The sequence below is a fragment of the Silene latifolia genome, chromosome 5 (genome assembly GCF_048544455.1).
Source record: "Silene latifolia isolate original U9 population chromosome 5, ASM4854445v1, whole genome shotgun sequence".
Lineage (NCBI taxonomy): Eukaryota > Viridiplantae > Streptophyta > Magnoliopsida > Caryophyllales > Caryophyllaceae > Silene > Silene latifolia.
Window position 1 is genome coordinate 12163169 of NC_133530.1, and position 23056 is coordinate 12186224.

Consider the following 23056-nt stretch of genomic DNA (forward strand, 5'->3'; position numbering starts at 1 on the left):
TATGGTGTATATTTTAAAGGACGTAACCATTTTTATGTATTTTTTTAATTAAAAATATAAAAAAATATGAGTCTAATTATTCGTAAATCGTGTTTTTAAGTGCGTGCTATACTGTATTTAACTGTTTTTGTTATAAGGTTTATACGCGTTTTAATTAGATTTTACATTTTTACATCACTTAATTGTAATTGAACGTCATAAATTAGTTTCATGCAATGATATAGCAATATAGAGTTAAATTTTTATAGTAAAGTAAAAATAGTTTAAGACAAAAATAAGCCTCCGTTTGGCACGACACTTCAGGTAGCTTATTTGACCAAAGTAACTTATTTGACTAAAATTTCAGCTACCTGAATTTTTTGGCAAGTGTTTGGCAAGTAGCTTATTTGGTCAAATAAGGTACCTGAAATGAAATGTTACCTCAGGTAGCATTTGAGAAATCAGGTACCTGAAATAACTTATTTTCCATTTTGTACCCCTTTATTCTATAATATTAAATAATTTTCATATCCTTTTACGTCATTTTACCAAAATCAGCTACCTTTTCAGTTAGTTTGTCAAACACATTTTTATATAATCAGTTACCTTATCAACTCCTAATTTTCAGCTACCTTATCAGTTGCCTTTTCAGGTTTCAGTTAACTTTTCAGTTTTCAGCTACTTTTTCAGGTTTCAGCTACTTTTTTAGGTAGTTTTGCCAAACAGAGCCTAACTTAACTTAAGTGTCTTTTGATGGTAATAAACTTTCCTTTTCTACATCTTATTAAGATTATACTAGTTTGAATGCTCGTGCGTTGCAACAGGATAATTTACTTATTTATAATGCAAAAAAAAACGTTATAAGGGTTTAATGTTCACATTTTATGTCTAATGATTTGCTTACATATTATTAAAATATTCTTTCAAAAAAAATAAAAGATTAATATATACGTGGGTTAACTCTTATTTATAATCACCCCACCTTATATTAATCTTTCTATGTGGGACAATTATACTATTTATAAGTAATATTCACCAAACTTAGATTATTTTTCTGATGTGGGACAATTCTACTATTTATACGTACTATATATTCATCAAACCTGCATTGTTTTTCAATGTGGGAGAAATAATATACTCATAATTACACCATCTTTTTTGCATTTAGTTCGACATCCAACCAGATTCCGAATACTGAATACGGACAATTGCTACTCATTATATCTAATAGTTATATTTAAATTTAATACTATGATCAAGTACTCTTCATTAATAATGTTCCAACATTAACTTAGTTTGAATGCCCGTGAGTTGCAAAAAAAAATAAAGGATTAATATATATACGTGGTTTAACTTATTTATAATCATATAATCACTCCGCCTTATACTAATATTTTGATGTGGTACAATTCTACTATTTATAAGTAATATATTCACCAAACTTGGATTATTTTTCTGATGTGGGACAATTTTACTATTTATACGTAGTATATATTCATCAAACCTGCATTGTTTTTCAATATGGGACAAATATCATACTCAGAATTACACCATTTTTTTTGCACTTAGTTCGACATCCAACCAGATCCCGAATACCGAATACGGACAATTGCTACTCATTATATCTAATATTTATATTTAAATTTAATACTATGATCAAGTACTCTCCATTAATAATGTTCGACATTAACTTAGTTAGAGTGTCTGTGCGTTGCAACGGGGTAATTAACTTATTTATAATGTAAAAAAACGTTATAAGGGTTTAATATTTATATTCTATGTTAGACTATGTCTAATGATATGTTTACATATTATTAAAATATCTCTTTAAAAAAAATAAAGGATTAATATATACGTGGGTTAACTTATTTATAATCATATAATCACTCCACCTTATACTAATCTTTTGGTGTGGTACAATTCTTCTATTTATAAGTAATATATTCACCAAACTTGGATTATTTTTCTGATGTGGGACAATTCTACTATTTATACGTAGTATATATTCATCAAACCTGCATTATTTTTCAATGTGGGACAAATATCATACTCAAAGTTACACCATTTTTTTTGCACTTAGTTCGACATCCAACCAGATCCTGAATACCGAATACGGACAATTGATACTCATTTATCTAATAGTTATATTTAAATTTAATAATATGATAAAACACTCTCCATTAATATTTGTATTTTGTTTTTCTTCAATTTTTTTTTATCATAATTGAGATACGGAAATTTCCCGTGGTACCCCTTAATTTTGTCAGATTTTCCATGTTACCCCTACTTTTAAGAATCTGCCTATGGTACCCTTGAGGTTCCATTTTTTTTGCCCATGGTACCCCCTAATGTAAAGGTTGTTAAATGGACGTTAAGTTTGATAGCGTGACAATAAAATAAAAATTAAAAAATAATACCACTTTTATTGTTTTATTGGTACATATTTCTCTCTCTTTTAAATGAAAATTTAATTAACTACTATATCATTATAATATTGGAAATTTCATGGTAACCATGAACTTTGATAGATTACACATGGTACCCCTAATTTTAAGTTTCTACAAATGGTACCCATGTGTTCACCTTTTTCTTTCCCAGATTACCACTTGAATATAAAATAAGAAATACAGAGTATATATTATATATTATAACTAAAAGATTTTCCAAAGATTAACTTAGGTTAGAGATCATTATTCTAGAGACAGTAATACAAACTCTTTTAAGAGCTCTCTCTGACAATACTTAAGAGAATCAAAAAATTTTGGGTTATGACTTCTATTTATAATTATAAGATCACTTTGCCTTATGGTAATCTTCCGATGCGGGACACTTCTAATATTTATACATAGGATATTCACCACACTTACATTACTTTTCAATGTAGGACAAATAACATACTAAATACACCATTTTTTTTTGTACCTACTTTGACATCAACCCGATTTAATAATGAGAAATGACAATAAAATCTACAATCTAATGATAACATTTTTTTGTCACAATCTAATTATATAATTTTCATACGATATTTTTTTGTTAAATGAAATATAAAGTTTTTATATTAAAATTATAAACATCACTTTAATATAATATAGAAAATGTATATATATGAGACAGTTCTATTATTTATACATAATATATTCACCACACCTACATTATTTTTCAATGTGGGACATATAACATACTAAAAAGTATATTTTTTATATCAAAAAAATTTGGGTTAATACCTAAGTTTCAAGGATCCCTCATATTTATATTTATAGAATCACTCTACCGTATACTATTCTTTCGATGTGAGATACATAATTTAATTATTTAGACAGTATGTTCATCATGCCTACATTATTTTTCAATGTGAAAGATATAACATACCAAGAATTACATGTCTCTTCTTAAAAAAATCACTACTGTATACATATTATTTTTCTTTAAAGGTAAAACCACTTAGTCTCGATCATTAATTAGATAGGGATCTCTACATCGTACATATAACGACTCATTAACACTTTATTACTGCATTCAGAAGACAACCATTAGTAAAATCTTTAGTTTTGTACTGTGTCAGGAGACTACCATTAGTAAAACCTTTAGTTTTGTATTTTTTTGATTTTCATGTTCATGTTCTTAACTCTTTCCTGGGTATTTCCCAACGATTTCCACTTTATTTTTTATATCATATCGTAGATAATGATAGAAAATCTTAAGAGCTCTTTAAAACAATATTTATGAGACTCAACAAATTTTGGGTGGATACATAAGTTTCAAATATGCCTCTTATTTATAATCATAGGATCACATCACCTTATACTAATCTTTCGATGTTGGACAATTCTACTATTTATATGTAGTATATTCACCACACCTACGTTGTTTTCCAATGTGGGACAAAACACACTAAAAATTACACAATTTTACATATTAAGAAGTACACCATCTTTAATATATGCAAATAATATGAAATTTATACTCTAATAATAGCATTTTTTACCACAAAGCTAATTATATTATTTTCATAATTTTTTTTTAACGATATTTTTTTGCCAAATGAAATGTACAAGTTTGATATAAAAATTGGAAATATCACTTGAATATAATTTAGGAAATATACATATTATAATAATTAAAAGATTTTCCACTTTATCTTTTACATCAAAAATTATACTTTCCTAAATTGATTTTTGATGATGTGGACGCTCTCAGATCGCTCGAAAAAACTCTCTTTTATATATATACTAGATTTCATGCCCGGCCGTTGGCCGGGTAATTTCAAAAATAATTTCTGAATATTTATCTTGAAATTGTTGCTTTAAAAACATTTTTATAACAAATATAATAGAAGAATTTTGATTTCTCATGACTTTTATGCAGCTCATGACAATTGAAAATTCAATATTTTCCGAATTTGAACCTAAATCGGTGCTTCATAATGCAAATTGTCCCGAGTAATGTAACCAACTACTATTAATATATTTTCAATTAATCTTTCTTGGTCAATGTCATATTAAATTTTTAATTTTGTTTAGATTTCTAAGTCGTATTGCTTTCTTATGCAATATCTTATATTGCGTATCTGGCTAAGTTCTCGAACCATAGCCCATAGGTCGCAGCACTCTGAGAGTAAGAAAGCGTATACTACTTAGAGTTTTACCTTACGTATAACTTATGCCAGGTTCCCAAATATGATAAAGATTCTTTGTAGTTTTTATGTAGGAGCTAACTATCTGTTGTAAATTCAGACTATATAAGACACCTTGGATTTATGTCGTGTAAGTTCTGTTCCCCAAAATTCATTAAAAAATGATAATCTTTAAGAAATTGTTAAAAAAATGAAGTTGATGTTTATTGGTGTAAAAAATTACACTCTTAGCAGAAGTTGATTTTTCTAATATCATTGTTCTTATATAGTTTGAAATTTAAGTTGTAATAGATGGCTAATATCTAACTTTTAATTAGCGTGCTCTTAATTTCCAAATAACATGAATGTTCAGGTACTAAAAAAATCGTAAACAAAGCATTTGACTAATTAATAATCCTAACCATGATGGAGCTGCAAGTTTAAAAGGGTGTATAATTCATTATAATGTTTTTACTTAATTATTTTGCGGATTTCAAGATGACTCTTTGACGTTTTTTCATTGCATTCCGTAGTATTTTTGTTGAAAACTTAACTTTATTTTGTGCAATTGTAAGACAATTCTTTTTATAACAATGCTAATATTTTTCGTATGACGATAATACCAAAAATACATACGAAGTATCTTTTTCGATATATTTATGATTTAAGTTTGTGAATTACGGTTGCAGTAATGCAATTAGTGGCGTAGCCAATAACGGAAATCAGCGAGGGCAAACAGGTAATGGTATAGAAAACTCGAAAAAAGTCCAAACTGTTTTTACTAAAACCTATGAATATTCTTCAGCTAGCGAATCTTTACCAGTAAATAAATTCAAAGTCAAAATTCCAAAGTTATGCTCATAAAAAAAGTGTTAGGGAGTTCACGGGTTGTACTGAAACTCGATACCACTATAGTTAAAAACAAATAAAAAAAATGAAAATTTTAAAAATCGGTACAAAAGTAATTTTTACATCAAACGTTTGGTAGAATTCATAGTGTCAAAAAAATCGAATATTGGCCAAATTGATCAGTTGTCCAATCTCTTATGCACCTGATCATCAATACTGATTTTGTCCTCCACTATTGAACAATTTGTTTATAGTAATATATTAATACTATCATCCTATTCTAGAAAAGTTTTTTTTTTTATATTTTAGAAAGGCATTTGATAAATTATTATCATACATGTCACACCAAATTAATAATAATATATACAGAGTTAAAAATCACAATAATCTATACAGAGTAAGAAACAAAAGAAGAATGAAAATAATGTACGATGTTGAAGCTATTGTCGTGTGAATATATATAGTAGATTGAAATTATATTTTAACTTCTGTTGGGGCTACGTTTCCAATTAATTCCCATTAAGTTAGTGGGATGATATATTATTTTTTTCTTTCTGTCTTTTCAATAGTTTAGAATTAAGTACTAATATATTTACGGAAATTTTTCATGGTACCCTTAATTTTGTCAAATTTTTCATGGTACCCATGTTTTTAAGAATCTGTCTATGGTATCCTCGAGGTTCCATTTTTGGGCCCATGGTACCTCTAATGTAACGGTCGTTAAATGGAGGTTAAGTTTTGATGATGTGACAATAAATTAGTACTTAAAAATTACGGTAATTTTTCAAGGTACCCTTAATTTGTTAGATTTCTCATGGTACCCTACTTTCCATTTTTACTTCATATTTATTAATAATTTTAATTACTAATTTATTGTCACATCATTAAAACTTAACGTTCATTTAACGGCCGTTACATTAGGGGTACTATGGACACAAAAATGGAACCTCAAGGGTATCATAGGTAGATTTTTGAAAGCAAAAATACCATAAAAAATCTGACAAAATTAAGAGGTATTAAGATCTAATAACTAAAAGTCTAAAACACGTTGTTTCTAAATCTACCCTCATCTGTTAATGATTCCACTGCAACCCAAGTTAACTTTTGTTATCCAAACTTCACCTTTGTGCTCATAATATTAGACATTGTACTTGCGCTAAAGCACCCGTTGCCATTCTAAAGGAAATCTAAGGCTTTAAATACACACGCATCAAGCACATACTACAATATAAATTATTTGACGTATTGTGTAATTCGTAGTTTTATTGGCATATGTATCCAATTATTTAAAGACTCCTAGAACATCATATATTACAAATATATAATCTGTCTAGAGTTGAATCAATATTTAAATATTATTCAACAAAAGCAATAGCCAATGAAATCGCTCAAAAGTAATAACCAATGAAATCGCTTCAAAAGTTCCTCTTTTAAGTATATATATTGATTGATAGATAGATTAGTACATTATAACATTAAATGTACAGTTAACTTAAGCAATTAATTTAATGAGAATGTCTCTTTGTAAAACAAAACTAAAAAATAATGTATGTACTATAGCGCGGGGATCTACACTAGTTATTAAATAATTGAGATACAATTATTCTAATTTTTTCTTTAAAAAACAAACAACATAATAGATTTTATGAATGTTGGATTTTGTAGTGTGAAAACAAATCCAAAGTGTAATGTGAATGAAGTTAGGAAATTAACTCAAGTTAATTGACTTTACTCAACCTTTTTCAATAATAGAATGTGTATATATTCAGAGAGTTAAGGTTGGTTAAGTCTTCAACAACATATAATTCAGAATATATTACATTTTATCTTAAAATAATGAAAAAAATAAATAAATAAATTGTTCTTTTTGCAGAGTCCAAAATTGCTCCTATATAAGGAGCATCATTTATAATAATACAACCTAAAAACAAAGCATTTAATTTACTTTAAAGTGTGTTATTTTCCTCTTGTTGAGGTCCTTATACAAGTAGAGAAAGACTAAAAGGTAAGCTTCTTTGTTATACCTTAATCCCTCCTCAAATGGTGTTAAAGTAAACTTTTTATAATTTCATATTTTTATTTTTGCCTAAGCTTTTCTAGAATTCAATCATAAATGCATGATATCATTGTTTATTTTCATGTTTTACTTCCCTATATGCCAAAGTATTACCTATAGTTTTTTTTCTCGAAAATGACAAGGGGTACTAATTTTAATTTCATATTTGTTTCTGAGTATCACAGTAGGAAAATGAGATAGCGTCGTCTCATGTACTACTGGGTTTATATATCGCTTTACATGTAAAAAGATCTACATAATGCATGTGAAATTGAACATGATGTTAAAATTCAGTATCACCAGATGTCGTCCTCTGTATGAATCTTCCTCGACCATGCTTACCATTCACCACTAAGAACTCTTTACCTCCATCTTAACATGTCTTGTTTTATTTTACATCACAACAAAATGAAACCCTAATATAAATTTCTATAATTTGTGACTCGATTATAATTTTATGTATTTTGATCAACAGATCAAGAAGATTATCATCAAAGCATGGGAAGAGGGGTAATAGAGATCAAGCTGATCGAGAACAAGACTAATAGACAAGTAACATTTTCGAAGCGAAGGCAAGGCTTAATTAAGAAGGCTAATGAACTATCAGTTCTTTGTGATGCTCAAATTGGTCTTATCATTTTCTCTTCAACTAACAAGGTCTACACTTTCCCTAATAATCATAACCCTAGGTTAGTTCTCTACTAATCCATGTTAATTATCATTCATTATTAATTATTTATTCTTTGTAATCAGATGTACGTTACCTTACTCTTGTTTTGGAAATTTAGAGAGGTTGGTTAATTTTGAGATGATTCATAATGAAAATTGTGTGAAAAATTGTGTCGATTGGTGTTTTTTTTTTTATGAGATAATAAAATAACAATCTAAGGACTCACATTTTTATTCGATTAAATCATATTTGGAAGTAAATTAATAGTGAGTTTTTGACACGATAGATAGGGAAAAAGATTATATTTACATGATCTTAGGTCTGCCATCAATGTGTTTTTTTTAAGAACATTATTATTGGTATGAGGTAAAAAAACTGTCAATTTGCATTTGTTGTGAAGTGAAAAAAAAAACATAGTCACACACAATTGTCACACATTCTTTATTTGTTCAACTATTTTCAGCAGCTAGCTAGAGCATTATTTATTCTTCTGAGATTCTTCATGTGGCTTGTTATGATTACTCTTTTATTTTTTACTAGAGTATTTTAATTTGGTTGCAGATTTTTGAACTCAACAAATTATTACTTTGACCATCTTCCAAAAAAAAAAACAAATTTTTTAAATAGATTTTGTCACATTTCTTAGGATATTTTTTCAATTTTTTATTGTTTGTCAATATATTTTACGAGTTTAAATGTCGAATTAATAAATGTTCCTTGGATTACATTTGTAAGCATAAATAAGTGAATATACGAGTTTTTCTTTTCTTTTCTTTTCTTTTCTTTTACGTACCTCCTCTCAAAATGTTGAATAGTCAAAATGTTCCCGATTCCAGTAATAAATCGAATTTCCATGGATCTAAGGCTCAAATGTGTATACTCCGTATAACGGATTAGATATACTTATCTTTACCCGTCTTTTAATTTAAGAATAAGAAGACGACATATGACATTATACCGAAAATTTAATGAAATGCATCATAGTAATTTTGTTTATTTCATTTGATTGTCATGCAGTAATCCAGGTTATGTTGGCCTAAACCAAATCATACAAAGATATCTAGATGACAACCACATTCAGCTCAATCAGCTGCCAATGCATGATCCTAAGGTAAACCAACCAAATGCACAACTTAAATTAAATTTTATTTAGCTCGAATCTATGACGACCTATCTACAAATAAAATCGTTATTTTGTATAAGTCTTACTGATCTTTAATTTCACTATTTAACTTTACAAGACGTGAAACACGACATATTGATCATATCTTATCCATAATAACATTATTTATACGGAATATATTAAAATCGATCCTTGTTAGCTACTACGAAATTATTTTGAAACTAAAATGATGATATTGGTGTCGTATAGCAGGAAGAAATGTATCACGAAATAGAAGCACTAAAAGAGGCAATTCGAGTAAATGAGCAAAACATGAGGCATTTCTTGGCTGAAGATCTACCTCCTCTTCCTCTTGAAGAACTACTCAAACATGAACAATTACTCGATTCTTCCTTGAGTCTCATTCGCGCTAGGAAGGTACATACATACGCTATATAGAGATACATTGTTAAATTTGTCGCATTTAATTTATCGACTTGTATAACACTGTTTGTATTGGTATGTAGAATGAACTCATGGAGCAGCAGCTAGATAATCTTCGTCGAAAGGTTACTTTCATCAAACTGTGTTATGTTATTTTTAGTTTAATCATCCAAAATTCTTATGTTAATTCTGAACCTTTCTTTATTCATTGACGCGTTTTATTGTCGCTGATGTACAGGAACAAATGCTGCAGGTTGACAATGGCAGCATGTATCACTGGGTATGCTAACTATATCTGTTTTATTGAACTGTACCGGAGTTTTATTGGTGTATCTAATCTGAAAAAATCGGAATTTTTTTGGGGATGCGTGTTTTATACCTGTGTAGTTGATGGGAGGTGGACAAGAGCAGCTAGAACTGCCCTTATTTGGAAATGATCAGCCAAGTAGCAGCACTATGCTTCAGCTCGCTGCCTCAACATCGTCACCTCAGCTCTATCCTTACCGCTATTAATTAATCAACTCATCCTATTGATCCTAATGTAATATTTACAACTTCAAGGCTACAGTATCATAAATCATTAACATTATTACTATCAGTTTCACACTGATCATTGAATTAATGTCTTTTAATCGTTTCGCAGAATGACAGCTGAAATCTGTGGCTAAGTAAGAATAGTGAAGATGGCATTTGCTCAATTCCGGTTCCTGTACAGCAACATAGAACTTACTTCAGTATTACTTCAGAAATATATTCTGATTGTTACATTCGGTAGCTACGGTTTATTTACTATTTATAGGCTTTAAGACACTGAAAAAAAAAGCCTGAACTGTAGTTTTCATTTCAGGAATATACTAGAGGAATATATCGGTTTCAAGCCAAATTAGTTTGCTTTTGTGCAAAACTGGATTCGCTGTTAACTAGTAATATTATGATCGTTTAACTCATTCTCCAGTTAAAATTTGCAACTCAAATGATCGCCTATAGAATGAAATGCTGCAGGTACAAGAAAGTCAGGTTCCCGACTGATGTTAGTTTTATTGTAAATCTGGATAAACAGAGCGATTGTCAGCAATCGCTGGTTTTATGATACCGCTGCTGCATTTTGATGTAGTATCGGCCATATTTATGGGGTAATGACTGAGATCAAAACTCCGCAAATGAATGGGAGATAAAGATTAAGGTTTAACAGCAATTCTGAGATTTCAACTGAACAGTTTCTAATTTCAAGCATTCAGGTACATGTTTCAGGACATACAAGTTTACAACAGTTCTATGCCTTAATTGAGACCATCGGTTTCAATTTTGACGTTTTATGTATGTATAGTAGATATGAGACCCTAAGTTTGAAACTCACCCTATGATCGATCCATTCTGAGTTCAGTCGACTCTTTGTGTTAGCGTATCCTTGTCATCATCACCGACTTCAGTAAGTCTCAGATAGACATCAAAGTTTGAACCGAGCTCCGTAGAGTAGAATGGGATGCCATATACATATCAGAAATCCTACTCAGTCACATTTGAGTGTAATTTCTTCTAAGCAATCCACTTCTAGTTCCTCAACTTCTGACGTTAAAACAAAGCTTGGAAACGCTAGTGTAATATCCCTGCAAATTCAAGCAAATAACAAAATGAGTATAACCGTGGGTTAGGACCGTCCGGCCGTCTTATTTATTTCAGAGGCCATAATGTCAAGAAGCCAAGGCTCAAGAAACCCAAATTATCTAATACAAAGTAATAATCTTCTCAAAGTATGACTCAAAAAAAAATGGTAAGCTCGCCGATGAATTTGTACACTCATTTTTGGCCCCGGTATTAGCTGGCACTGCCTCAAGTATGTAGTTTCACTTGTAATCAAGAAAAACAAGTGCGTAATCAACCATGATTCGTCTCTCAGAAGCTTGACAAAGTAAAAGACAGTTTTCAGAAATGCTCAAATGTCAACAAGAATTCCGAACACAAATGAGAGTGAGCTAGTGAGAGGCAAATGAAGCCTGTCTTTTTATAATGTCAACAAAAATCTAGGGAAGACTATCTCATGGTACAGGTGAGAGTTCCAGGTTTCGCGGTGAGAATTATAGAAGTTTAAAGTTTAGAACTCACCCCAAAAACCTTTAGAACTCACCACATCATATCGTCAGCTTAACATAGGACAGCCTTACCCAAACCTGTCGTCAACTCGCAGAAGCAAAAGCCAAAACATATTTTTCACTTAAGTTACTGTAAACTACCCCCTACCAAAAAATTGAGGAACGTCAACTCACTTTAAATACGGGAGAGTCATATTCTTTATCAAAGTTGGATGCTTCTTGACCAACTCATCCCATTCTTCTCGATCTATCCTACCATCATGATTCAGATCAGCTTCACTAAAAGTCTGTAGACATTAAATAAAATTTCATGAGCAGGTGGTTCAGACACATAACGATAAGTAGGAATATGACGGAAGTTGTCTTCACCTGATCGACGATTATCTCTATTACATCATCTGAGAGGATTAAATCTGATTCAAGTAACAGTGCCGTAACCATCTCGTGTAACTGCATATCAAGTTTTGATTGTGTGAACTAGAAGCTCTAAGAGAATTAAAGGAAATAGACACTGCAAAGTAGTGAGTACTCACCTCCTCTCTCTCAATAAAGCCTGTTTGTCTCAAATCATACAATCTGAATGCAACTGCAGAAAAGGAACTGCTAACCTTAGTAAAGAAATTAGAACTTTTCTAAGAAAAATTAATGCACCTAGTATATGACTGAAACAGCACTACGGCAGTGTCGCCATTCTCGAATGACTTACGATGAGGTTAGGGGGTCAAATGTACACGGTTGAATATTACCCCTGTGTAGTAAGCACAAAAATACGCTATTTCCATATGACCCGTAATGAAAATTGCAACGTATTACTAATGAATGAAAATATGCTTAAAAAGACCAGCAAAGAGCTACATACAGTCGATCTTGCTCTCCACTGGCGCATTTGGATGGAATATCCCCAGTGCCCTTACAAACCCTCCAAATTCGATAACTCCATTGCGCTTGATATCAAACAAGTCAAAGATCTACAGAAAAAACACCAGATATAATAAATTGACAAAGGACCAGAATCTCATTGTTTTAGAATAGAACATGGAGTTTAACAGCCCAGTAAAAGTGGAGGGCGACTACTAACCCTATCTGCGAAAAGATTCGTCTTTTTACTATTCCTGAAGAGAGCAAGTTGCAACTCTTCCTGTTTCGCAAGAGAAAAAGAAGTTTAAAGTTAGCAGCTGAACTGCAGAAGTCTATATAACTATATAAGTACAGAGCAAAATAAAACCAGAGGCGAAATGACGAAGTACATACTCTACATAGCACATTTACCTTATGAATGAGACCATCATCGATAATGGAGCTGCTCAATTTCTTAAACAGTTCATACAAAGCCTCTACTTCGCTCACTGTGACTACATCAATTATAGAACCAAAGAACATATCAGAATACAAATGCAAAAGCTGAAGCATAAACTATCAAGAAAGTCTTGGCTTAGTGTTTCAGACTCATACGGAGGTACTTAGACATATAAAGCCCTGGACAAAGTACTAGTATTTCACAGCTTTCTTGTGGACAAAGTAGTAATGACCAAAATTAGACGGCTGTAAATTTATAATCATATAGGTTCTAGGGGCAAACATATACTCGTAAATAGTACTGAACCAAGAATATGATGCATGCTTACTCACAAGGGGTTTCGGAGGCAAGAATAATAGGATCTTCGTATCCAGGTGTGCGGCTTACTTTCTTTGAATAGCAGCAGCCCATAGAAAACAAATTAATCACTCACTTGTTCTTTCAACTGGAAAGCGCATGCTATAAACCAAAACTAAATCTGCAAAACATTAGAACTGTTCTTAGATAAGCCTTGAGAAATTGTTGTGTGGCTGTTAATGTGCTATCGCAGTCAATAATTAAGGATCCAATAATTTAAAGGATAAATATCCAAATCGAAGCAGGATATTAGCATGGATCAAAAACTAACAAACGGACCTTTTCTCTCACAAATAAGACAATAAAAATGGGATGGAGAGAGAACTGAAGATAAAGAGTATAATCGTATACGACAGACTTTAGCCCACAGTGTTTGTATCAGAGAGACCCGCTATGAAAATCATTTAACAACGAAGTTCACTAATACAAGTCCATTTCTTAACCACTATTATAAAGTCAAAAATTGCATGATCTTGGCATCAATCATGACCACAAACACAGCACAGTCCATTTCAAGACTTTCAACAGGCTAGTAACTTTTCAACAACCGATTATTTATCGCTCTTATCCTTCATAAAAAGCAAGATTCTCTAATTCGCCAAACAATGACATTTCGAGTTTGGATACCTAAATTAATTACCCTCAGTAACTAGATACAGAATTTTCCCGATGTGAATGTAAGTTTTTCATCTGTTTGCAAAGTCCGAAATGAAATCAACAGTGTTACACAATTGTATCTAGGGCTCTTTGGTGTATCTTTCTGACAGCATAACCTAAAAGACTCATTCATACAAACATAATTCCCAAATTATGCAAATTTCCTAGTCATCCATCTTTCAAGTCATTTCCATACATCTGCTCAAAATTTCCCTTGCATAATATTAACAAACGTATGGAAATGACTTGAAAGGAGGGAGTATTATGTAAAGATAACAGATTTACTAAACAAACAAAGAAAATCAACGCGGAAATTGAGCAATATGCATATATATTCCTATGATGTCTTAGGAGTTAGGACCCTATATACTTAAAAATGGATCCGCCTTCCATAGAGGACTAAGTCCCACGTCATAAGTAAATTATAATCCGACCTTCTCTGAAGTCCGAACATGTAAGACTCAGAAACATGATAGAACTGTCTAAATAAACTTTATCTACACTGAACAGATAAATTCAATATTCTACGACAAACAGTGTAACCCAATTCGAAGTCTGCTGTGACAATCAAAATCTGTAACATTGATCCCAAAATCCATAAAAGGTGAATAAGCACTTAGAAAAGAGTAAAAAGACCAAAGGAAAACATCGGTTGATGCACAACTAATGGTGGTAGAACTTAGAACAAAATTTTACATCAGAAAATGCTGAACATGTAAGTTCATTATTGAAACGACGACAAAAAGCTGAATCAGATTCGAAGTCATCTACAACTGTCAAAATCGGCAACATCAATCTCAAATTAGTAAAAACGGAAAACAAAGGAATAAGCCCTTGCGAAAGACTAAAGGAACCAACCCAAAACGAGGCATAGGTTGATTAGCAACTAATGGTTGTTGGACATCCCATTTTGATACGCATCATATACATGCACATGTGACAGCAACACTTTGCCTAAGATACCAAACTATATTCCTCAGATGTACAAAAGGTAAGCTTAATTTGTGGCATACGAGCTAAAGTTACCCCACAGTAACGTCAACAACCACAACATTACCTTATTACCTCCAAGGCTACGGGTAATCTACCATACCGAGTCTTTTCATTTATTCAGAAGAGTTCTAATAACCATAAAATTTCGCAAACTAGATAGACCCTTACAGTCAATAAATCGTGTTATTTTAACAGTTTAAGCATTAATACATGAATTTGATAGTGAAAGACTCGGTATAAGCAACTTGTCTTCAATATTCTAATACTGATAGCATTATAGTAGAGAATTAATCAACCGACACAAAAATGTAACAAAAGTTTTGACATCATCATTAGTATAATACTAAGTGGAGAAAACAGTTTAGCACATCAATTCAACTGTTTAAAAATTAACTAATAGTTTTCATTACAAAACACCATAAATATCTTCCAATTTCCAGTAAGTCTCTCTTAAGACCGTTGCAACTGTGAAACAGAAGTACTAATTAATGTTCATTATTAATCGCGCATATGAGTTGTTTTAGAACCGTCTTTTATAATTAAGGAACAAATGGAAATTCTGCAATGTGATACTGAAGTAGAAAGATCAAAACTTGATCAACCAAGTTCAACCGCCTAATCAAAATTAAGAAAACCCAGGAATCAACTAGAACCAAAACATATAAAAATTCACAAATTTTAAGCAACAAAACAAAAAGATCAAAACTTTGGAACATAAAAACAATTAAACAAACATATCAGGAAATGGGCAATAATCAAACAAGAAAATCTAAGAAATACCCACCAAAATCAAATGCAAATACAAATTATTCCATGCAAAACATTACACCTTCATCAAACATTACTCCCTATGTTACCAACAATGGCGGAGCCAGGGGAGGGCTAGCAGGGGCACTTGCCACCGCTCGATAATGAAAATCCTAGACATTAACATTTAAAGCAATAAACACATAGCCTCTCTGCGTCAATCATTTGTTTACCTTTAACTAAAAAACCCTCGCAAAGAATATAAAATGTAAACAAATGACTGAGACGAAGCATAGTTAACTAACCTGTGTATGAAGATTAAGCATGTCAGAAAACAAGCAATGTTGTGGAGATTAAGTTGCTTGGACATGAACTAATTATTATTATGGTGTCAAAATGCTTATTAGTTGTCTTGAAAACGATATATAATAATCTAAATTTATGTTTTATTTAGTATGTAAGTATGAAATTTGGGTTCGTTATCCAAGATCATACAGTAATATAAAGAGAGATTTAAATTAGGAAAGATGTCACTAATTTTAGCCTTTTTCTCCGTAAATGTCGTTATCTATTGTTTTAGTCAACTCGTAGGCAAGTAGTGAAAATGTAGTGTATGTGCCAAATTTGCTTTCGATATCTTGCAACTAGTCAAGATCACTGTCTCGTGAAGGGGAAAAAAATGTTGGATAGCTACTTTGATTAAGACGGACGTATTGTGCATGTGTGTAAAATGTTGGATATATATTGCCACTCGGTTAGAATCAGATATGGTAAATGGGTCCATCAGTCGAGTTCGAGTTAGGTTAAGTCAAGTTTGAGTTGTTTGGGTTTTCAAGAATTCAGGTCGGGTCATTTCATGTCGGTTGTTCTCAAGATATTTAGGAATAACAATTTGTTTGCGATAATAAATATCCAGGTCAAGTTGAATATGGTCGGGTTAATTCGTGTTCTGAGTCAGATTCGGGTCTTAATTGCGGGTCATTTGGGTCGGGTTGGGTCTGTTTTAATTTGCTAGGTCTAGTTAGAAATTTAGAATGCCAATAATATATAATTAGCTGGATAAACGATAGAATTATGTAATCATTTTTTCTTAAATAGTATTTTAAATTAAATCTTTATAGTTGCTCCGGTTTAATGAAATCTCTCAAAGGATAAGATTATCAATTCCCTCTCGTTCTAGGTAAATAGAATTGAGAAATTACAAATGGAATATATTAGGTGAGTTTCAATATTACCAAAGTCGGAAAAAAAAATGATGTTTTCCTTCGTCTTTGCTAATCACTACTCCCTACATCCTACTTTTATCACCCCAATGAGGATCATTGCACCCCAGTGATGATCCTCTGTCCCATATGGTGTCTCATCTCCTGTTCCATGATACTCTTTACTTGACACATCAACATAGGAAATAATAAATATACCATATATATGGTTTTTAAGTCTATGTGTCAAAAGGAGAGAGCATGGGACATGAGATGTCAGATGAGACACAAATATGGGACAGAGAATCCTCATTATTGTTATCACCCTGTCCTACTTCTCCAATATATGTGAGGAGTATTATATTGAATTGAAGTGATAAAAATTGAATTGAGGGATTATGTAATATCATTGGTTTTCACTTGTCGAAAAAATAGCAAACTCGAAAGTCACTCTCTTATCCACATTATACCGACCTAAGTTTTTACTTTAACTTCGATTGAATCTCAACCAGTCAAATGCATTTTTAGATGATGAAAAGTTATAGCTAAGGGTAGGGGTGGTCATCAGTGCGGGTAGGCCGGGTTTAGGCCGGGTCTAGGGGCGGGTCGGGCTTGGCTTGGGAGGCCCGTAACAACCGGCTCGAGATTGAGGGCAGATCAGGTCAAAGGCGACTCGTGAGGCGGGTTTTAGGGTGGGCCTAGGTCGGGTCTGGGTTAGGATGGATCGGGCTTGGCTTTGGGGGACTCGGAACCGGCCTGGATGTAAGGCGGGTCGGGCCGGGTCCATGCACGGGTTAGGCAGGGCGGATTCATACACGGGTCGTAGGTGGGCCGGGTCCGGATTAGCAAGGCCGACCCCCACTAATGACCAGCCCTAGCTAAGTGTTCAACTCACATAGAATATGATCTCAAAATTTTAAAATACTTCGTAAATGAGAGCTCTCTTATTAATTGTTGATCAATATACGTTAACTCATATTATATGATTATTTTTTTGGTCTAACAGTACGCAAACTCAATCGCATTACACTAAAGGGAAGAGGAATTCGAATCTGGAACCTATGTGATTATAAAAATACACTTTATATAGCATACGTTAATGATGCAACCAAGATCTTCAATTCATACAGTTTTCTACGGTTTTCTTTCAAGACTTCACTTTCATCATTTCATGGTGTGACTACTTGTGGATTTGACTTCCTTTATTTGCTAAAATACTCAAACAAATCACATAAATTCTCATATGAAGTGCGAAATTTTATTGTAGATTAATTAACTATTTATAAAATAAGCTCAAAGTATTGGCTTTTAAAATTAAATTACCTGATTTCGACCTCCTTTTCACGCTTGTTGAGGCAATAATCTTAGTCTTACCACAAAGATTAGATGTCAAAAATTTATATATTCAGAGAGTGATCACTTTTCACATGTACGATTAAAATTTAAAAAAGGCCATTCGATTTGGATATATATACTACATCAAACCTTTTTTAATTATATATAAACATCCTCATTTCATTAACGAATTAATAACTTATCGTACACAAAAGTAACATTATATCGTCTTTCAATCTGCTAATTTTAGAACTTAGACACGATTTTCATCCTAAGCTATTAAATGTCAAAATTTGCTAAAATACATAAAATTATAAAAGTGACGAGCTTCTCACTACCAAAAAGAGCAACAATTATTGAAATTAACGATTAGAACACGACGCCATTAACGATTAAAGAATTCTTGCATGGTAGTTTGCTTCTATATTTACGCTACGCTTCTACGAGTTACTTGTAACGTTGGATTATTATTTTAAAACTCTATATTGTATTAGTATTTTACGTTTGTTTTTTGCATGCGTGTTTTAGTAAAATGTAAAGTCGTATATAAACTAGTTGAATGATTGAAAATAAACTTAATCCATCAACTTAGTTATCTACTCTCCATTAATCTACTTATTGTCTAAAGATTCACAAGTCACAATTCATAAGTACCATCGTTCATGACTTATGAGTGTCGTGACTCGTAACATACCGCGGCAACTCACTAATATACTACTATATATACCAAAACTCCGTATGCCTTATACCTGTCTCAACTCACAGGGGACACCTGATATCTTTCAAATTGGCGGGTGCCATTAAAGTCGAGTACTTAATGTTATGGGTACCATAAATTACGGACTCCAAAATTGGCCGCATCAAATTGAGCTTTTGTAAAAATCTCAGTCGTTTGTTTACCTTTAATTTTAAAAAGATTATAAAAGATAAATAATTGATAGGTAAATGATACGTCATAACTAATGGTTGCAATATTTGGAAGAGCAATTACCGTCATTTTCATCTCCCATGAAGTGCATAAATGCCATGTATACCAGGTCCATCCCTAGTTGGAACAGCTAGTTTTACTAAGGATGACGGACATACCCATTTAATTATTAAAACGGATTCAAATACTACTACTTAATAACAGTATATAGAGTCAAACTTTTAGTAGCTCCTCTACAGTTGGCCCTACATAAATGATACTCCCTCCAATTCTCTATTTTCTTCCTCTTTACTTTTGGCACAAGAATTAAGAAATGGAGTATTATATTGATAAAAAGTTGGGTGGGGTTTGGTGATAGGAGGGAGGGATGAATAATTAAGAGTTAAATAATGAATTGTGAGCCATAAATAGTAAAGTAAGGAATAAAATAGGATTAAAAGAGTTGGGTGAGTGGGTAATAGGAGAGAGGTATGAATAAAATAAGAGTAAAAAGTTACCAAAAATAGAAAGGGGAAGAAAACCTGAATAACCGTTTTAGGAAATAGGGAAGAATATGGTGAATTGGAGGGAGTATCTATTTGCCCTTTTTTTGATAAAAACGGATATGGTGGTCTTAAAGTAGTTGGAATGCTTCAAAGTGAGACAAAAGTCTTGCCCAAAACAATGGAAGACCTCATAAAGTCAGCATTATTATATCACCAAAATTAATGGAACAATTAGTCTCTCTTGTGACGGAGTATATCCGTCACAAGGTGTAGACGGGTCAAATTAATACCATATTAATGGATATGGATAGAAGTGGGGCAGGCTACATAATAAACAATTGAAGAAATTGTTGGGAAAGCAAACAGAGAAATTAATAAACAATGGGGGAACTCCCCATATTTCGTCTTGTGTCAGGGTAATTATACAACCCAAAATCCACTCTCTCTCATCACACTCTCACATAAGCTTTTATTTTTTTAATCACTCTCTTATCACTCTCTACACCAAATCACCAATAATTGTTGTTTTCTCTTTTGAATCGCCATTTTAGCTTCTCAAAATCCGTCATCAGCTTGATCTCAAAATCCGTTTTCATGCTGCCGTGTGCGGGGGAGGATGTACCAGTGGGTACAGATGATAAAGAGTTAGTGCAGTCTTGGAGAAAGCGATTTGGTGCGTTGCCGAATAAAGACATATCGTTGGACAAGGTTAGAGATGAGATGCTGAAATTAGTAGGCGGTGGACCAGATTTTAAAAGATTGTTTGTGTTGTTCTCAATGGGATCGTTCTTGGCCCCAACCGTTCACAATCGAGTTGACACGAGGTTAATTGGCGCGGTCGAGGATGTGGCTGGAATCCCGAAGATGGACTGGTGCTCTTTCATTATGGATCGTTTGGATTATTCAGTGGGGTCATGGAAGGGCAACAACTCGAAAAGCATTGGGGGATGCCTAATGTTCTTTCAGTTACTCTACTTTCACCGACTGACTTGGAGGGGATTACCTGCACCAAGTACCATACCATTGATACAACATTGGACCTATGACGACCTCAAGAGGCGAGTTAAGGAGGAATGCAAGGCTTACACAGTTCATAGGGGATTTGGTATAGGGGTGTGGGATCTGAAGACATACCCAGTTTCCCTTTATCTGGAAAAGTCATTCTATCGACAGACGGTTGAAACTGTGGTGCCTGAAGTAGAAGCTACCATGCAAGACGAAGCTCGTCCAGCAGAGAACAGTGCAGCTGCACGTGTCCAAGGATGTAGGACTGTGTCTTTACCGCTGCCAGATGACCTCCCTACTGACGAGGATCTCCGCCGTCTATATATCGACGTAAGTACCAACAATTCCCTTCCCTTGAAAATTAATTAATATTGTATGATATATGAGGACAACCCTTAATCAGCATGTTAGATACATTTTGATTAACTCTTTAAATTTGAAACTGTCAACCTCAATTTCTCGTGGACTGATAACATGTGACCATCATAGATGGGATATGTAGGTGATGTAGTATTAATTGTGACAGCAAGTGGTGTGTGTGTGTACAAATTAAAATGGTGACATTCTGAGATAAGATGGTTACATTATGGTATAATGTTAAAATGTGGCAATGTTGGTTCTGATATGCAGGTTCTTGTAGTCTGATATTTGTCAGCATGTTCTGTGTTGGTTATAACAAGCATTATATGGTCACATATTTACTTAAGATGGTTACATTCTTATGGACAGTTGAGATGTGACCAGCATAACAGTGATTTGTAGGTGTTTGTTGAGAAATTAAAGTTGTGACATTCTGACTAATTATGGTGACATCTTGATTAAGGATGGTTACATTCTTAAAGTAGTTCTGCATAAATGTGACATTATATGTATGTGTGTTTATCCCCATATTAGTGTATTGATTAGTTAAATATGCTCAACATCGATATTGGTGAATGTGTAGGAGCGTGTACTGAAGTGGTACCAGTCAAAGAGGAACCAACAATTAGTATCACGCTTACATCGTGAAATGGTAGCGGATTGGACATCGGATCCTCCCTGTCTCGGCGGGCGGCGGCACGTGACAAGACAACTGATGTTGGAGAGACCGGAGAAGTAGCAGAGTCTTTGACGCAAAAGTTGGATAACGATCCCGTGTTCTGTGCTGACTTCATTGCCATGCTCGATCAGGTGGACCAAGCTTTGAAAAACGTGGTACCCCCACCATCGTTTGACTTGGGGATAGATGACATTGGCAAGGAAGCACCAAGCCGCTCGTACGGGCTCAGGTACACTCGTGCTAGAGACCGTCCAGTCCCTAAGCCTGCAGGTCCTGTTCAGAGTAGCACTTCCGATGTCACCCGTGCCACGAGCCGTCCAGTCACAAAGCCTGTCGGTAATAAGAGGAAGTGAGGAAGGGGCTGATATTTGCAGCTTGTTGATAATGATGTATTTTGGGGCACCACTTTTGGTCCGTCGTACTGTGAAATGGTTTGGTGTATTGTCCTCGTTATGTTAACAACTTATGATCTACCGATGTGTAGACTAAATTGGTATTACTATTACCAGTACAGTAGTAACATTTTGAGGTTGTCTTACACTCCTACTATTGTAACAACCTTATGTTGGGCGAATATTGTCACATCTGTGAACAAAAATGGTCACATTGTTGTAGTAAAGTGGTAACATTTTGATGTTGACCATAAATGTCAGCAGCTTATAAAGCACGGTTGTCCTCATGTGTGAACAGACATGGTGACATTGTTGCAGTGAAGTATTAACATTCCATACATGTCACCATAAATAATGAGTAATGTACCCATGTTAACAGTTAACTGACAATGTTAACTTTTGTATGAAACGAAATGTTAATAATCAATTGTTATACAATGCTATCATCCACAGGTAAATTCCCCTTGTACTTATCAACAAAAAGCCACTTGTGAAAGGTGGCAAAGGAACTCGAATAAAATAAGTTTATAACAAAAAATGGTGACATTTGAGTAAAACTAATAATGTCACCTCCTTCTTTTACAAATGTGATAAGGGTGACCCATGTTTTCAACAGAAACACACATGTCGAAGGTCACAAATTATCCAAGATAAACAGCCATACACTAAACTTCAAGTCAAAATACATATATTACAATAAAAACGGTGACATGGGAGTAGAAGTAATAATGTCACCACCTTGTTCTACAAATGTGACCAGTTTGTATCGTCATAAAATGGTAACATGTATGAACGCAGATATATAAATCTGATT

General features: G+C 33.1%; 3 protein-coding genes across 6 annotated transcripts; 2 read left to right on the forward strand and 1 right to left on the reverse strand.

Annotated features, from left to right (window-relative positions):
* The first annotated feature begins 7234 nt into the window (after positions 1-7234).
* Positions 7235-10669, forward strand: LOC141656725 (protein TRANSPARENT TESTA 16-like). 2 transcript variants are annotated; one of them, XM_074463734.1, is made up of 8 exons: positions 7235-7448; positions 7975-8188; positions 9187-9280; positions 9545-9709; positions 9799-9840; positions 9954-9995; positions 10103-10256; positions 10359-10669. In XM_074463734.1, the coding sequence occupies exons 2-7, from the start codon at positions 7998-8000 to the stop codon at positions 10226-10228; spliced, it is 660 nt and encodes a 219-aa protein (XP_074319835.1). In that variant the 5' UTR covers positions 7235-7448; positions 7975-7997; the 3' UTR covers positions 10229-10256; positions 10359-10669. The 2 variants fall into 2 exon arrangements, with proteins under 2 accessions (XP_074319835.1, XP_074319834.1); XM_074463733.1 differs by having other exon boundaries at positions 7365-7448; positions 9542-9709.
* LOC141656724 (calcineurin B-like protein 7) lies at positions 10233-16432 on the reverse strand. 3 transcript variants are annotated; one of them, XR_012548554.1, is made up of 10 exons: positions 16162-16422; positions 13435-13580; positions 13075-13157; positions 12884-12943; positions 12665-12773; positions 12339-12391; positions 12175-12255; positions 11980-12092; positions 11073-11322; positions 10233-10422 (listed from the first exon to the last, which is right to left on the reverse strand). XR_012548554.1 is itself a non-coding variant. In XM_074463731.1 (9 exons), the coding sequence occupies exons 2-9, from the start codon at positions 13511-13513 to the stop codon at positions 11226-11228; spliced, it is 675 nt and encodes a 224-aa protein (XP_074319832.1). In that variant the 5' UTR covers positions 13514-13580; positions 16162-16432; the 3' UTR covers positions 10900-11225. The 3 variants fall into 3 exon arrangements, 2 of the variants coding, with proteins under 2 accessions (XP_074319832.1, XP_074319833.1); XM_074463731.1 differs by lacking the exon at positions 10233-10422 and having other exon boundaries at positions 10900-11322; positions 16162-16432; XM_074463732.1 differs by lacking the exons at positions 10233-10422; positions 16162-16422 and adding an exon at positions 13739-13841 and having other exon boundaries at positions 10900-11322.
* Positions 16433-20400: 3968 nt separating this feature from the next.
* LOC141654834 (uncharacterized) lies at positions 20401-22203 on the forward strand. The gene is made up of 3 exons (XM_074461949.1): positions 20401-21141; positions 21755-21871; positions 21982-22203. The coding sequence occupies exons 1-3, from the start codon at positions 20401-20403 to the stop codon at positions 22201-22203; spliced, it is 1080 nt and encodes a 359-aa protein (XP_074318050.1).
* Positions 22204-23056: the final 853 nt, after the last annotated feature.

Coding starts and splice junctions, on each gene's coding strand:
- LOC141656725 (XM_074463733.1), top strand. CDS start 7,998: ATGGGAAGAGGGGTAATAGAGATCAAGCTGATCGAGAACAAGACTAAT. Junction 9,841..9,953: donor TAGATAATCTTCGTCGAAAG/GTTACTTTCATC, acceptor GCTGATGTACAG/GAACAAATGCTGCAGGTTGA. Junction 9,996..10,102: donor ATGGCAGCATGTATCACTGG/GTATGCTAACTA, acceptor ATACCTGTGTAG/TTGATGGGAGGTGGACAAGA.
- LOC141656724 (XM_074463731.1), bottom strand. CDS start 13,513: ATGGGCTGCTGCTATTCAAAGAAAGTAAGCCGCACACCTGGATACGAA. Junction 12,774..12,883: donor CGAATCTTTTCGCAGATAGG/GTTAGTAGTCGC, acceptor TTTTTTCTGTAG/ATCTTTGACTTGTTTGATAT. Junction 12,256..12,338: donor GCTTTATTGAGAGAGAGGAG/GTGAGTACTCAC, acceptor CTTGATATGCAG/TTACACGAGATGGTTACGGC.
- LOC141654834 (XM_074461949.1), top strand. CDS start 20,401: ATGCTGCCGTGTGCGGGGGAGGATGTACCAGTGGGTACAGATGATAAA. Junction 21,142..21,754: donor TCCGCCGTCTATATATCGAC/GTAAGTACCAAC, acceptor GTGAATGTGTAG/GAGCGTGTACTGAAGTGGTA. Junction 21,872..21,981: donor GTCTCGGCGGGCGGCGGCAC/GTGACAAGACAA, acceptor ATGCTCGATCAG/GTGGACCAAGCTTTGAAAAA.